General features: G+C 42.9%; 1 protein-coding gene across 5 annotated transcripts in view; it reads left to right on the forward strand.

The window, feature by feature from the left end:
* The window catches only part of ZDHHC3 (zDHHC palmitoyltransferase 3), a 29,752-nt gene that overhangs the window by 4,261 nt on the left and 11,826 nt on the right, over positions 1 to 13,665 (forward strand). For all 5 annotated transcript variants that reach the window (XR_011902964.1, XR_011902965.1, XM_072330595.1 and 2 more), the window contains exons 2-5: positions 4,311 to 4,640; positions 7,273 to 7,397; positions 11,474 to 11,570; positions 13,420 to 13,501. Coding sequence is in view for 3 of the 5 variants with exons in the window: in XM_072330595.1 (XP_072186696.1) it covers positions 4,335 to 4,640; positions 7,273 to 7,397; positions 11,474 to 11,570; positions 13,420 to 13,501 (610 nt within the window). In the remaining 2 variants the exon portion in view is untranslated. The remainder of the gene's footprint in view (positions 1 to 4,310; positions 4,641 to 7,272; positions 7,398 to 11,473; positions 11,571 to 13,419; positions 13,502 to 13,665) is intronic.

Consider the following 13,665-nt stretch of genomic DNA (forward strand, 5'->3'; position numbering starts at 1 on the left):
TTTATTTATACAATACGTATTTGTTGGCTAAACAGAAATGATATAGGCATTCATCAGGAAACTCTTGCCATCTGTCCTGAGAGACTTTGTACCACAGACATTCTTTTAATTAAGAAAATGTGGCCTTATTTTCCTTACTGTTATGCTATTGGAAATCCACTGAGACTGCAGAAGTTGCTGGTTTTTTTTATGGTGGTGTTAGTGAGAAAACTGTGGGGTTTGTGCCCTATGTGGCCATCCCTTCCCAGCCTGTCTCTGTTGGCCCTGAGGTGGGAATTCCTAAATCGGACAGGTGTCTTTGAGGTCATTCCCTCTTTGTTCATTAATGTCGTTTTATGTACAAAAGACTGAAATGAGCTTCAAAATGAGCTTGCAGTTTACATGTGTACTTACATAAGTATAGGTCAGTTATTAATGTTAAAGAGAATGTCCAGTGTGTGAAGATCACTTAAGTGTAGCAGCTGTGAAGACAGTGTGACCAGTGATGTATGCTTGCTTCCTTTTGATGACAATAAAAAGTTAACCTGATAATTGTTTATCAGCTCTCAAAGTGCTGTCAGTAAACTCTAGTTCTCTGCGTTAGAAAAACTGTCTTCAGGAATGAGTTTACCTTAAATAAGGTAATAATAACTAAACCCTCTAGAAAGACACAGAGTTTGCCCTGGTCTCTCTCTCTCTCTTTCTTTTCTCTCCCTCAAGATTGCTTTAATACAACAGGCAGAACTCAATAGTCAGTGCAGGTAACTCCTCCCCAGAGTTTAACGTTAAATGGACTTGTAATAGGAGAAACACTTGCGATGTCTGCGCCATAATCCTGTGATTCTGTGTAATAGTGCAGTGTGGCAGGTCACACTGAGGTGCTTGGTTTTCCCAGCATGAGTAATGAGATGCAGATAAGCTCGGTGAGCAGTGGACTTCTTGTGAGATCAGAACATCAAACTGCATTCAGGTACCCACTGGACGAAGGCCCAGCTCAGTTCTTCATGCATTCTTAACGTGTTGGTCAGCAGTTACAAGCCATTAGAAATAGGTTTTTTTTGTGTGTGTGTGGTTTTCTTTTTTAACGTGACTGACGTCAAGTCAAAAGACAGTTAATTTATAGAAGGTGTAACTGTATTATAAGTGTTCGTTGTAAGAGGAAGTGGATTTTAATTTCTTTTGTTTACATTTCTAATGCACGTATTACATATTCCTTTGATTATTCCTGTGATGCTAAATGCCTTCCAGATAAGAAAGAGAAGTTTCACTATGACATGGAGCTGACTGGACATGTTTGCTGTCACTGTTTGACGTCCCTGCAGCCTGATGCAGTGATCGGGTCCTTGTGGTTGTGTGCTTCTGAGCAGGAAGGGCTGACGCACCCAAGCTGTGTGTGACAAACTGAGCTCCTGTGCAGGGTGATTCCAGGGCAGGGCAGCCAGGGTGAGTTATTCCCCCATGCCACAATCTTTTTCAGTATGAAAATACCAGGTTAGCCAGCATAAACAAAAAGATGTTTATGTAGGTCAGAACAAGGAATTAAAAATATTAACCAGGCTATGTGGAAGGGGAGCTGAGACTCTGCTTGTATAGCATGACTGTAAGGTGATGACCTGGGTGAAGGGATAGAGCCCACCCTCAGCAAGTTTGCTGGTGATGCAAAGTGGGGAGGAGTAGTACACATCGGGCTGATGTACCAGAAGGCTGTGCTGTCATTCAGTGTGGCCCGGACAGGCTGGTGAGTTGGACAGAGAGGAACCTGATGATCTTCAGCAAGAGCAAGTGTAGGGTCTTGTACCTGGAGAGGAATTACTGCATGTGTCAGTCCAGGCTAGGAGCTGACCTCCTGGAAGGAAGCTCTGCATAGAAGGACCTGAATGTCCTGGTGGGCAACAGGTTGGCCATGAGCCATCAGTGTGCCCTGGTGTCCCAGAAGGCCAATGGTATCCTGGGTTGCATTAAAAAGACTGTGGCCAGCAGGCCAAGGGATGTGATCCTCCCCTTCTTCTCTGCTCTCATGAGGTCGCATGCTGTAGTGTGTTTAGTGCTGGGCTTCTCGCTTCAAGAAAGAGAGGGAACTTCTAGATATAATCCAATGGAGGGCCACCAAAATGATGAGGGGACAGAACATATCCCGTATGAAGAAAGGCTCAGAGGCCTGGAATTGTTCAGCCTGCGGGAGAGAAGGCTGGGATTTCATCACTGTTTATAAATATCAAAAGTGTGGGAGTCAAATAGATGGGGACAGGCTCTTTTCAGTGGTGTGCAGTGATAGGACAAGGGGCAGCAGGCAAAAACTATAACACAGTAAGTTCCATACAAATAGCGGACACGGAAACACGTAAGTGTTTCTCAAGTAATGAATAGTGTTCACAAAGCAATTACTGATTTTTCATTTTGTTGCTCATTGATGACTCTGTAAGCAGTCTTAAATAACTTGAGTGCATTAAATAACACGATTGTCCTCCAGCCAGAAGTCAGTGTTGGAGGCCTGTTGCATCTTACCGGCTTCCTTTCTGTACTGCAGAAACTGGACCCTCAGGTGAGGTGCCTCCAGGTTCCTACTGGTTCCTCCTTTGGCACTTCTACAACAATACTTTTATTTTATGCTTTATTTCTGGGATAACTTCCATTGGAGTGAAACAGCTTCCTGCTTTAGCCCTGCATTTTGTTTGCCTGCAGAAGCATGCTGTTCAGGGCTAAGCTCACAGCTGTAATCAGTGTGCATTTGTCTAGCTTTCAGCCAGGACTGACCTTAAGGTGACTAGTCAAACTCATTCCTCCGTTGGTAGGAGTTGGCTTTTCTTGTGATTCTTTCATTCCTTTCCTTTGGAAAACAAAACACCAAGGGAAAAAAATACAAAGGGATCTCACAGGGTCTAGGCAGACAATCCTGAAAGGCAGTGCTGGAGGCAGTGGCAGCTTGCTGCTGTGAACCTCACGTGTCAGGTCTAAAACTATAGTTTGAAAGCTGAACATCTGAATTGCAGTTTTTCATGTTTTTAATGCATTATGTTACAGTCAGTTAAAATACCATCATCAGGCATGAGTCTTGTGTCAGCTTTGTTTTGAGCTGGCAAGCCTGCCTAACAACTCTAGTAAGATTATTAAACAGTGCAATGAAGGCCGACTGTTATCATGGGGAGAGGAGTCTTTAAAACACTTTAAACACTAACAGCAAAAAAGCGAGTTGTCATCCCCATTGCTGTCTGGATAGGGCAATAGCATGGCTGTGGAGCTTGGTGCTTCTGAAATAGAGCTTTTCCCTCTCCTGGACAGAACTGAGCCATAAATGCTTTGAGGGAAGCTTAATGTTCTGGATTCTTCTGTGATCTCACTGTATTTCCTATAAAATGCATCTATTTTGTCTAAGCAATAGCATATTTTAAGGTTTTTTTGGTATTTTTTTCAACAGTTGAATGCAAAAATAGCTTCATTGTGAACTTTTTGGCAGGGAACATAACTAGCGGTGAGCATCATCTTCCTCTCTCTGAACTGAAATGGAAACAAGCGCTGTTTCTAAAAGAGGTGAAACCAGTCCTTACATTTCAAGGGGAGAGGCAGCTGAGCCCTTCTGCTGGGCATATGCAATTCAGTGTATTTAGTAGCCAAGCCCATTTTCGATTGCGGTGTTTAAGTATTTCAAATGCTGTGCAAACTCTTCTTGAAGAAGTGTGTGTGGCTGTGTGTGTGTGTGTGTGTGTGTGTGTGTGCAAAGCCTCCAGGAGTTCCAGAGGGGGGCAAAGCAAACACTATTGAAGGATGGAGTGGAGTGAAGTAGCAGGCCCCAGGGGGTGGTAAAGCCAGTGGAGGAGGGAAGAGCACAATCAAGGCAAGACTGGGGAGTTCTGTAAAAATCTTTGTACGAGCTGCTGCTTCAGGAGTTGCTGCCATTACTCCTCAGCGGTTTGTGCAGATTGAGCCCCCAAGCTCTTTTTACTTCATTGGGCCTGACCCAGCAGAAGGGGCTCTGCTCTGCTCTTTTCCCCCATGTTGGTGCCCAGGTGTTTGCAGCCGCTCCCATTGGCACTATCTGGCCACTGTGCTGTGCATCAGAGCACTTGCTGCCTTTCCTCAGTGGGGGTGGCTGGAGTCAGCGTGTGATTAAGCAAATCTTAAAAGCACTTAGAGAGTCTTCTTGGGTAAGAGGTGTTCTGATAAGCATGAGAGTCTGGATTCCAAAGCCATTATTTTTTGTTTGGTTCATCTTTTTCTACTATTTCTACTCAGTTTTTGCAGTTGGGAGTGTCTCATGAGATCCCATCCTGCCGTGTGAAAGGATCTTGAAGGGCCTTGCAAGGCTGTGAGTGCTGTTTCTGATTCTCTTTCAGATGCAAGTATGGACATAATAGCCTATGATGAATTCTTCAGTCCACCGCTTCAGAGATATTGAAAGGACACCTGAATACCTCCAGCCAGAGAAGTGTGTTCCACCTCCAAGCCGTGCTTCCTTGGGAACAATGTGGTTTATTCGAGATGGCTGTGGTATCGCATGTGCCGTTGTCACCTGGATGCTGGTGTTCTACGCTGACTTTGTAGTCCTTCTTGTCATGCTAGTTCCCTCAAGAGATTACGTTTATAGTGTCATCAATGGCACACTGTTCAACACCTTGGCGTTCCTCGCTTTGGCTTCACATTTTCGTGCTATGCTGACAGATCCAGTAAGTATCTCTCTCTGCATGTCTGGGGAAGAAAAAGGCAGTGTTTTTCTTATCTGATCAGTGTTGAGTAACTCGGTTGCTGAGTGAGTGGCAGATTTAAATAACTTCTGCGTGTCAGCCTGCTGAGAGGCTGCTGATGTGGGAGGCTAATTCCTCATCCCACTCAAGTCAAATGCAAAGTTGAGGACCCAGCTGTAGATTCTCCTTGTGAGAGCAGCTTCTTTCTGCGATGAGGAGGAGAGCGTTTCTCCCCGAGACTTTTCTCACAGATGCTGGATCTCATGTTTGTGGCTTGTCATGTCTTGACAAAACAGCGAAGCAGGAAAAGCTGGTTCTGGTTATCTGCCTTGGCAAGCATTATTTCAGCAGAATGGAGCAGGACGCTCATAGTTTTGAAAAGCCGTGCAGCCATCTCTCACACTAGTGTTTTAATGAAGTTTATTGGGCTGTGCGAAAACAAATATTATGTAAGGATGCTACCAGCTGGAAGTTCTTGGGCAGACAGGAAGCATATGGATTGTGGCACTCCCTTGCCTCTGTTTGTAGGACACTGCTTCTCTAATAAGAGATGTTTAATGCCGTGATGGTTATTCTGATTGCCTTGTGCTTATTTTGCTTATCAACATCTGGAAACTATGTTCAGTTCAAAGCCCCATTCAAACTAGACTGTAGAAGGAAAAACAAGCTTAGATTCCTTCTCTCCTTCCTCCTGAGTCTTTTTGTTGCTATTGGGAATGGCAGTACATCCCTGATACTCAAATTATTCCCTCCAAATGTCATTTCCTACTTGAAACCTTTTTAGGTGCTGTTAAAACTTCAGTGCAGTTTTTCTTATATGACTATTCAGCTCTTCAAGAAGCTGCAGAGCTGCACAAATTGTTTGGTTTGGGGTAGTTTTGCAGTTTGTGGTAAAGCAAAGACTGATTCATTGCATGCTACTGCTGCTGAGCAGAAATTTGAGCAGTAGTTGAGGTGCTGAAACTTGTGGTCTTTGGGCTCGCAAATACAAGGTTGTAGCAATTTGCTATATAAGTGTTATTGTTAAGTATTACGTGTTGTGTGGCTTCAATATTGTGGACCTCCAGGTCTCTGGTGTTATTTTGCAGAGCTAGCGGTCACTCTTGAAACAAAAACTGTATTTTAAAGCAGGCTGAACAAGCACAGCTTCAGAGAAACAGATAAAATCTTAGCACAGAGGAATCTGGAAATGATATGTTAATTCCCACTGCGTGGTTGGTGGGATTTTAGGGTGTGGATGGAGAGAGCCAGTGAGATTGTGTTCTATTTTTGCATAGAGATTTTTAGAAAGAGATCAGCTAGGCAAAATGGGAATGGGAAAGAAGGGAGGGGATGCAGCAATGTAGGGTGGCAGTGTGAGTTTGGGGGGAAGGAGGCTGCTGGGAGATGGAGAGCAGCGTCACATCTGGGATCAAGAATGAAGCAGAGCACTGCAAAGAAATGGGAATTGTTGTCAGAAATTACGTAACACTTGTATTTTTCAGAATTGATAGAGTTTCTTCCTTTTCAGGAACTGCTTCCTTTGCGTTCCTAATAAAAACATTCCTTGTGTTTGGAACTTTGCTGTATGCTGAGAGAGCGCTGCTTGTAGCATCTTCTATAAACTGGTCTTGGTCACCAGTCCTAGACTGGCCAGGGCTGTTGGGAGCTTTGTGTGGAAAAACCCCAAGACTGCTCAAGAAAACCTTCTAATACCACTTTAACCTGCAGTTCTTTTGTTAATATGCATTACTATTCTTTATTGCTGTTGAGAAATAATATAGCTTTAAGAAGAGGCTGCTCCATCAAAAATGTGTTAAAATGTTCAGTCCCTGGTTTTATTTCAGTATATAAGCCTGCACCTACAGCGATGCATTGTGTCAGAGCACCAGCAATGATTTCATATGTCACATTTCATCTTTTTTTTCCCTCTTTTGATCAAATTTATGGCCACGGGATGGAAACTCTTGAATGTTTTGCAAACTGCTGAAAGTTCAGGCTTCTGCAGCTTCTCCTGTTTAAAGACACTTATTTTAACATCACAATTGTCCAAACAAGAACATTTTGCCTGGTCTTACTTGGGGGGAAGGACTCTTAGAGCGCATTGTTTGAACATTAAACCCCGATTTGAATATCAGATACACAACAGAAGTACAGCTATAAATGTATTAGATGCCTATCAGCAACTGCTGCTGTACACACTGGTACTTCACAAGTAACTGCTTCGACTTGAATTAAAAAATCTGTTGTCTTCAATTTGTGATGAGAAACACTGGGATGATAAATCCATTGATAGATGTGGGGAGGGGGATAAAAACTCTTTAATTATTTGACAATTACTGAGAGATTACAAAAGACTTATTCCTTATGTAAGGATTTACTGCTGCTTGTTTTATTTTGTTTTTAAGAGATGTTTTAATATATTGTTCTATATATTAGGATCACCTTGTTTTAGCTTTTTTTTCCTGAATCTTCTTGCTCTTCCCAGCTCCCTGTTGATACCAGAGTATTTTTTTTTCCTATTATTTTTCCTATTTTTCCTCCCTCCCCTTCAATAGTTTTAAGTCATCCCTATTATTCTGAGCACTGACAGTGTTCACAGGGTAATCTTCTGGTTTGTTTTCCTTTTCTGCAGGGTGCTGTGCCCAAAGGCAACGCAACAAAAGAGTTCATTGAGAGTTTACAGCTTAAGCCAGGACAGGTGGTTTACAAGTGCCCAAAATGTTGTAGCATCAAACCTGACAGAGCACATCACTGCAGGTAAAGTCTTTTCTGTTGATTGCTCTTTTATCAAGTACCTCTGGGCCTCAAGAGTTGTCCCGTGTGCTTGAATTATTATTAGAGTGTGAGACTTGAGTGATTAAATTGAGAATTTGGCATTCAAATTCTATTGCCCGAAGTGGCAAATGCATTCAAGCTTCTTGTGTAAAAATCTCAGGGGTTTTCAGGGGCATTTTCATCTTCAGCAGGCTAAGATTACTTTCTGCAAAATGAGAAACACTTCACGTGAGTGCTGCTTCAGACCTGTATTGGCTGTCGTGTGAAAAAAGACCTAAAACGACTTTAAAAGGTTCTTTAAAGACCAAAAAGCAGAGAAGTCTATACAACAGAAATATCTTTTGAAGGTCAGCGTCCTTTTTACTTTTAAGTCAGATCTATTGTCTATAGATTTAGAAGTAATTCTCAATTTAAAACTAAACTTCAGGTAATGGTGTGTGTGTGTGTGTGTATGTAGGTAGTATAAATATGCAATATTTTTTTTCAAGAGTTCCAGTTTCCATATTTTCACTGAGTACTGTGACTTTGTTTTGTGCTTTGCAGCAGATCAGTATGTCTACTGATCCGTCGTGTCCTTTCTTTTTCTGTTAGGATAAACTTCTCTGGAGAGAGTAACTGGTAGTGAGCTTTTTAGAGCTAAAAGCAGTGAGCAAAAAAAATAACTACTTCCTAACATTCTCTTCCGCTTTTAAAACAAGCGAACCTGCTTTCCAGTAAGTAGTTAATGAATTTGCACTGGTATCCTTTCCTTATCTACCCCCAAACCACAGTGCACACTGGGAGAGCTCGTGTCGTGGTTACTGGATTCAGGCAGAGGTCTTGTGGGGAGAGAGGTACGTAGGTGTGACTGAACTGAACAAACGTGCCTTGCTCTTTGCATTTTTCAGATCTCAGGGCTTTAGTGTGCAAATTTTTTGTTGCTGGCTTTTAGTTGTAATCCAGCTCAGGAGCTGGTTATTCAGTAGGAGCAATGTGATCGTTCCTATCACTTATTAATGCCGCTGTAAAATCCCCTCTGACATGTCTTCAATTATGAATGAAGCTTCGCTTCTAAAATGCTGTCTGGCTGATGACTCACACTGTAGGCAAATGAAAAAGGCTGTTTGGCACAACACAGAACCTCATCTCCACAGTTCTTTTCTCCATTCTTTAAGCTAATTTTATAGACGTTAAAATTTGGGAAATCTATCCACTGTACATTAATAGTGTTGAGTATCTTCAGCCTAGTGTTCCCTGTGGGGTGGGGAGATCTTTTTGACTTTCACACCCCAAGTCTGTGCATGTGCAAAGCAGGAGGTGTTGCCAGCTGTGTGCATGAGGGAATTCAGTGCTTTTTGATTCACATGAATCCCTGGTGCCCAGCAGTGTTCCTTCCAGTGTTTGGAAGCTGGGCTGTTGACAGGAGTGTATTTGAGTATGGGCAATCCCTGTTGTTCACCACTTTTGGTCCTTGGTTCTGTGCATCCTTTTCAACCAGCTAGTTTCACCTTCTACCGATTATCCACCTCCTTTTAGTATGCAAACAGAGAATAAGTCTCCTCCCAGCCTTAGATGCTTCCTTTGTGGAGCTCTTTGGTTTAACTGCTTCAGGCTGTCCCTTTTTGGGGAACTAGGACCTGGCAGCGATTGTAGGGGTTGCTTTAGTGCTTGACCTGCTTCAGAGCTGAAGGGAAGTGTGTGCGCTCACACAGAAGAACACACAAACTAAACTGGAGTACAGGGAGGCACCCTCCTGCTTTATCCCATCCATCCTTCTCCCTCTGCCTCTTTCCTGGGTGAACGGTTGATGCTTGTCCTGTAAAGTCTGAAATTTTCAGGCAGATGACTTGTTTTTACAACACAACGTGCTTGGAGTAGCACATAGCTCAAAAACAATTCTGAGTTGCTTATTCTAACAAAATGAGGCTTCTTCTGTTCTCTACTGTCTCTGGAGTCAGCAGGTAACAGGCTACCTGTGCCTGCCTGAGCTCTTGCTCTGGCAACCTGCTCAGGCAGCCTTTCCCTTAGCATCAGGACCATAGCAGCTCATTGATTGTTCAGGCATGGCAAGGCTCCTTGGGATTAACTCCTCCCGCTGTGCAGTCAGTGCAGGGCTGTTCAGAGAGAGGCTTTCTATTATTTATTCATAAGTGCTCATAAGAACATGCTTATGTTTTTATTTGAGACTCTCTTTAAGTGTTTAGGTATTGTTGTTTATATTAAAGGTCAAAATATTTTTAATTCTGTGAAGAAAAATGAAAATGAAGTGAGGCAGCCCTCAATTCTTCCTGTTTCAGAGCTGCCAGAATTGTTCTGGGATTGCTGCTGCTGCTCCCTTTTATGGGGCTATTGTTTGTTTGTTTTGAGGTTTTGTGCTTTTTCATATTTGATTTCTGTGCTTGTTTGTGCGATGCGGTATCAGGAGACAGCCTTCTGTCTGCTGTCGTATGAGAAAGCAGCAGAGAATAAGACCTCTTTTATTATGAAGCTCGAAGCAGTTCCTGACTAGCCAGGAGAATGATGTTCAGACAAAGTAGCAGTCTTTTAATTATTTGACTTCAAGCCACAGCGTGCCTGCTGGCAAGAACCTGAATTTTTGATTTTATTAGTGTGGTTTTGTGAAGCGCTTTAACATCTAATTGTACCTTAGATGTATATTGTGGTAATGTCTTCCTGACTATCTGCCATGGCTGTTTTGTGCCAGTGTGTGGCTTACCTTGTTTTCAAGAGTCTGTTCTCACGTTTGCTTCGTAAACCTTTACCTACTATTAGCCTGATCTAGTGGTTGGAGATCCTGCTCATGGAAGGGGGTTCAAACTAGATGATCTTTGAGGTCCTTTTCAACCCTGGCCAATCTATGATGATATGATTCTGTGATTGATAATTCTGAAAAGAGTTATTGCTTGTTAACTGTTTTTCACATCTTTGTGTTGTAGGTGGGATTTTTGGTTAGTTTTTAATCTGTGGATGTTTTCAGAGACTAGCTTGATTAAAATCAGGCTAACACACAATCTTTCCATCTGCCTGAATGTATTTTTCAAACTGTATTTTGGCAGAACCTCTGATAATGTTATGAGAATGTGTATTGCTTGACATGAATTTTTTATGGTGGTCATTTTGTACTGTGTGGCTGATTTCAGCAGACATAGAGAGAACCAGAAATATTGATGTGTCGAATAGTAAATTTACAGCGGTTCTGATTTCATAGAATCATAGGACGGCCTGGGTTGAAAAGGCCCACAGTGATCATTGAGTTTCAACCCTTCTGCTACATACAGGGTTGCCAACCAGCAGACCAGGCTGCCCAGAGCCACATCCAGCCTGGCCTTGAATGCCTCCAGGGATGGGGCATCCACAGCCTCCTTGGGCAACCTGTTCCAGTGCGTCACCACCCTCTGTGTGGAAAAACTTCCTTCTAATATCTCACCTAAACCTCCCCTGTCTCAGTTTAAAACCATTCCCCCTTATCCTATCACTATCCACCCTCATAAACAGTCTTACCCTCTCCTGTTTATGCCCTCCTTTCAGATATTGAAAGGCCACAGTGAGGTCTCCCCAGAGCCTTCTCTTCTCCAAGCCGAATAAGTCCAGTTCCCTCAACCTTTCTCCATAGGAGAGGTGTTCCAGCCCTCTGATCATCTTATTGACCCTCCTCTGGACCCGCTCCAAGAGCTCTGTGTCTTTCTTGTGCTGGGGGCCCCACGCTTGGACGCAGTATCCAGGTGGGGCCTCACAAGAGCTGAGTAGAGGGGGACAGTTACCTCCCTCTCCCTGCTGGCCACCCCTTTTTTAATGCAGCCCAGAACACAGTTGGCCTTCTGGGCTGCAAGCGCACACTGCTGGCTCATGTTCTTCTCGTCCACCAGGACCCCCACGTCCTTCTCTTCAGGGCTGCTCTCAAGGGGTTCTTTGCCCAGTCTGTATAACCCCTGCAATTGCCCTGACCAAGTGCAGCACCCTGTTGAACCTCATTATGTTTCATTTCTGGTTCTTTCGTTTCCTTGTGTTCCTAAAATCTCCGTGAATTCTTGTATTCCTGGAATGGAATGTGCTATAAATAAAGTTCTGTCTTCTTTCAGCGTTTGCAAGAGGTGTATCCGGAAAATGGACCATCACTGCCCGTGGGTCAATAACTGCGTAGGAGAGAATAACCAGAAGTACTTTGTACTGTTTACAGTAAGTATTTTGCACGTGTTCCTTGAGGCTGTCCAGTGTGCAGCCACAAAACACTGTATGTCATTTCTGAAGCAGCTCCAATGCTGGCTTGCTTTTCTTTCCTGTTTCAGAAGAGCTTTTCAGGGAACTCCTGCAGACTCCTGTTTGACTAATTAGGGAATACACACAATATAAGAAGCAGGGAAAAGGCAGAACAGAAGGTGTTTGCCAGGGCTTTGTGAAGCTTGTTTTGTGTGGTGATCGGTGTGCTGTTTCCCAGTTCAAGTGATTTGTTGATTCTTTCACTCTGCTTTGTGTTTGGTAGAGTTGCAGCCCACACATGGGGTACCTAAATGCTGTCCTTGTAGGAGCACCTGTCTGAGACTGCATAATGAGAGATGGCATCACATCTTAAGCGAGGAGAGGGAAATCTATATCCCCTTTGGAAAGCATTGTTCGCATTCTGCTTGCAAGCATTTTATTTTTGTGCTTGAAAACCAAATAGATGTTTGACTTTTTGTGGTGTTATCTGTAGGATAATGTGTAAGAAAGCAGGAGCACAGACTTGAATACTACTTACATGGGAGGGTGGAAATCTATTTCATCAAAGCGACTGCAAGCGTCCTGTGGGAGTAGTGTGAGTGTTGCAAGGCTGCTTCTTAGTGATGCCCTATTTTACTAATAAGTCTTTGGAGAAATCTGTAGGTTCAAGGAAGCGTGTTACCAAGTGGAAAGGGAAAAAAATTCAATTAAGAGGGAAGTCTTGCTCCTAAACTTATTTTCTACAGTGTAACTTGTTAGGATGTGGGTTACAGAACAAAACCCCTTTTCTTTCCCTTGAGCAAGGTTGTTTTCTCTGTGAGGGGTAAGCAAGATGCTTTAATCATATCAAAAGGATTTCTATTTCCATTGAAACTGCCATTACTTTCAAGTGGGCTCTATTAGACAGCCAGTGTAGTTGCAAAAGAAACACAAGTTTTGGTTTTGTTTATTCTTTTGGTTTTGTTCCTGTTTATTCTCATTAAGACCTGGGGAGCTGAATGCATGGCAGCGCCTTCCAGCTCTGAGAGGAGGCAAAATGCTCTCCTGTCACCGTTTGCTGCTTCCATAGGGTTGCCCTGTAACAAAATGTCCCTCACATATAGTATCTCAGGACTCTTGTTACAGTCTGTAGGTCCAGGAGAGTCATCTTTCTAGCCCTGCCTTTGTTAATTGTAGTGTAGTACTGCCAGTAGTCTGAAGTGTTTTGTTGCAAAGATAAGGCGGGGTTTTAAAAAGATGGATTAAGTACAATGTGTTGAAGCCCGACAGGAATTTTCCATGCCAGTGTCTGCCTCAGGGAAAAACACTTATTTAAGGGAAAAAAAAAAAATGAAACCCTTTTTCTCAAACTGGAAAATAGATAAAGTGCTTATTGTGGCTAAAACGAATTAGCTGTTGTTTCATGGTAAACTGTAGTGCTCTTGTGCTTGAGAACATGGACATGAGCTTTGACATCATGACACCTCAGTGTTGGAGGGCTGCGCTGTGCTCAGCAGATGCAAGGGCCGCACTCTGCCTAGGAGGCCACACTGAGGCGCAGGACACCAGGCTTTGTGTCTGCCTGGCTTCCTACTAAACGTCTGGGTTTGACTAAACTTCTTCCCATGCCCTTGGAGCTGCTGGTAAAGCCAGAATGAGCTGGGTGTCACCTTGGTGATTGCCACCATCAGGTTACTTTATTTGGGGGATGGAAGTTGCTGATTTTTGGTTTTAGGGCTATTTTAAGTTTGAACACTGCACTTGATTTTAAGTTGTTGAAAATGAGTATTTTGGTCTTTGCCTGATGCCAATAATACATCCTTTTTCTCATTATTATTATTTTTTCTAGATGTATATAGCACTGATTTCCCTGCATGCTCTAATTATGGTGGGATTTCACTTCTTGTATTGCTTTGAAGAAGACTGGACAAGTGAGTACTAATGAAGCATCTAATTAAAATATCAGATTAGCCTGTGGAAAAGACCTTATAACGCAGTTTGCTTGTAAGACAACCCCTTTTATATCAGCTGTAGGAGAATAGTATCAAAGCTCTGTTACGTGTTTATGTTTTTATTTTTTTTATGATCGATCCTG

This window comes from Excalfactoria chinensis, chromosome 2, assembly GCF_039878825.1.
Source record: "Excalfactoria chinensis isolate bCotChi1 chromosome 2, bCotChi1.hap2, whole genome shotgun sequence".
In the NCBI taxonomy this organism is placed as follows: Eukaryota; Metazoa; Chordata; class Aves; order Galliformes; family Phasianidae; genus Excalfactoria; species Excalfactoria chinensis.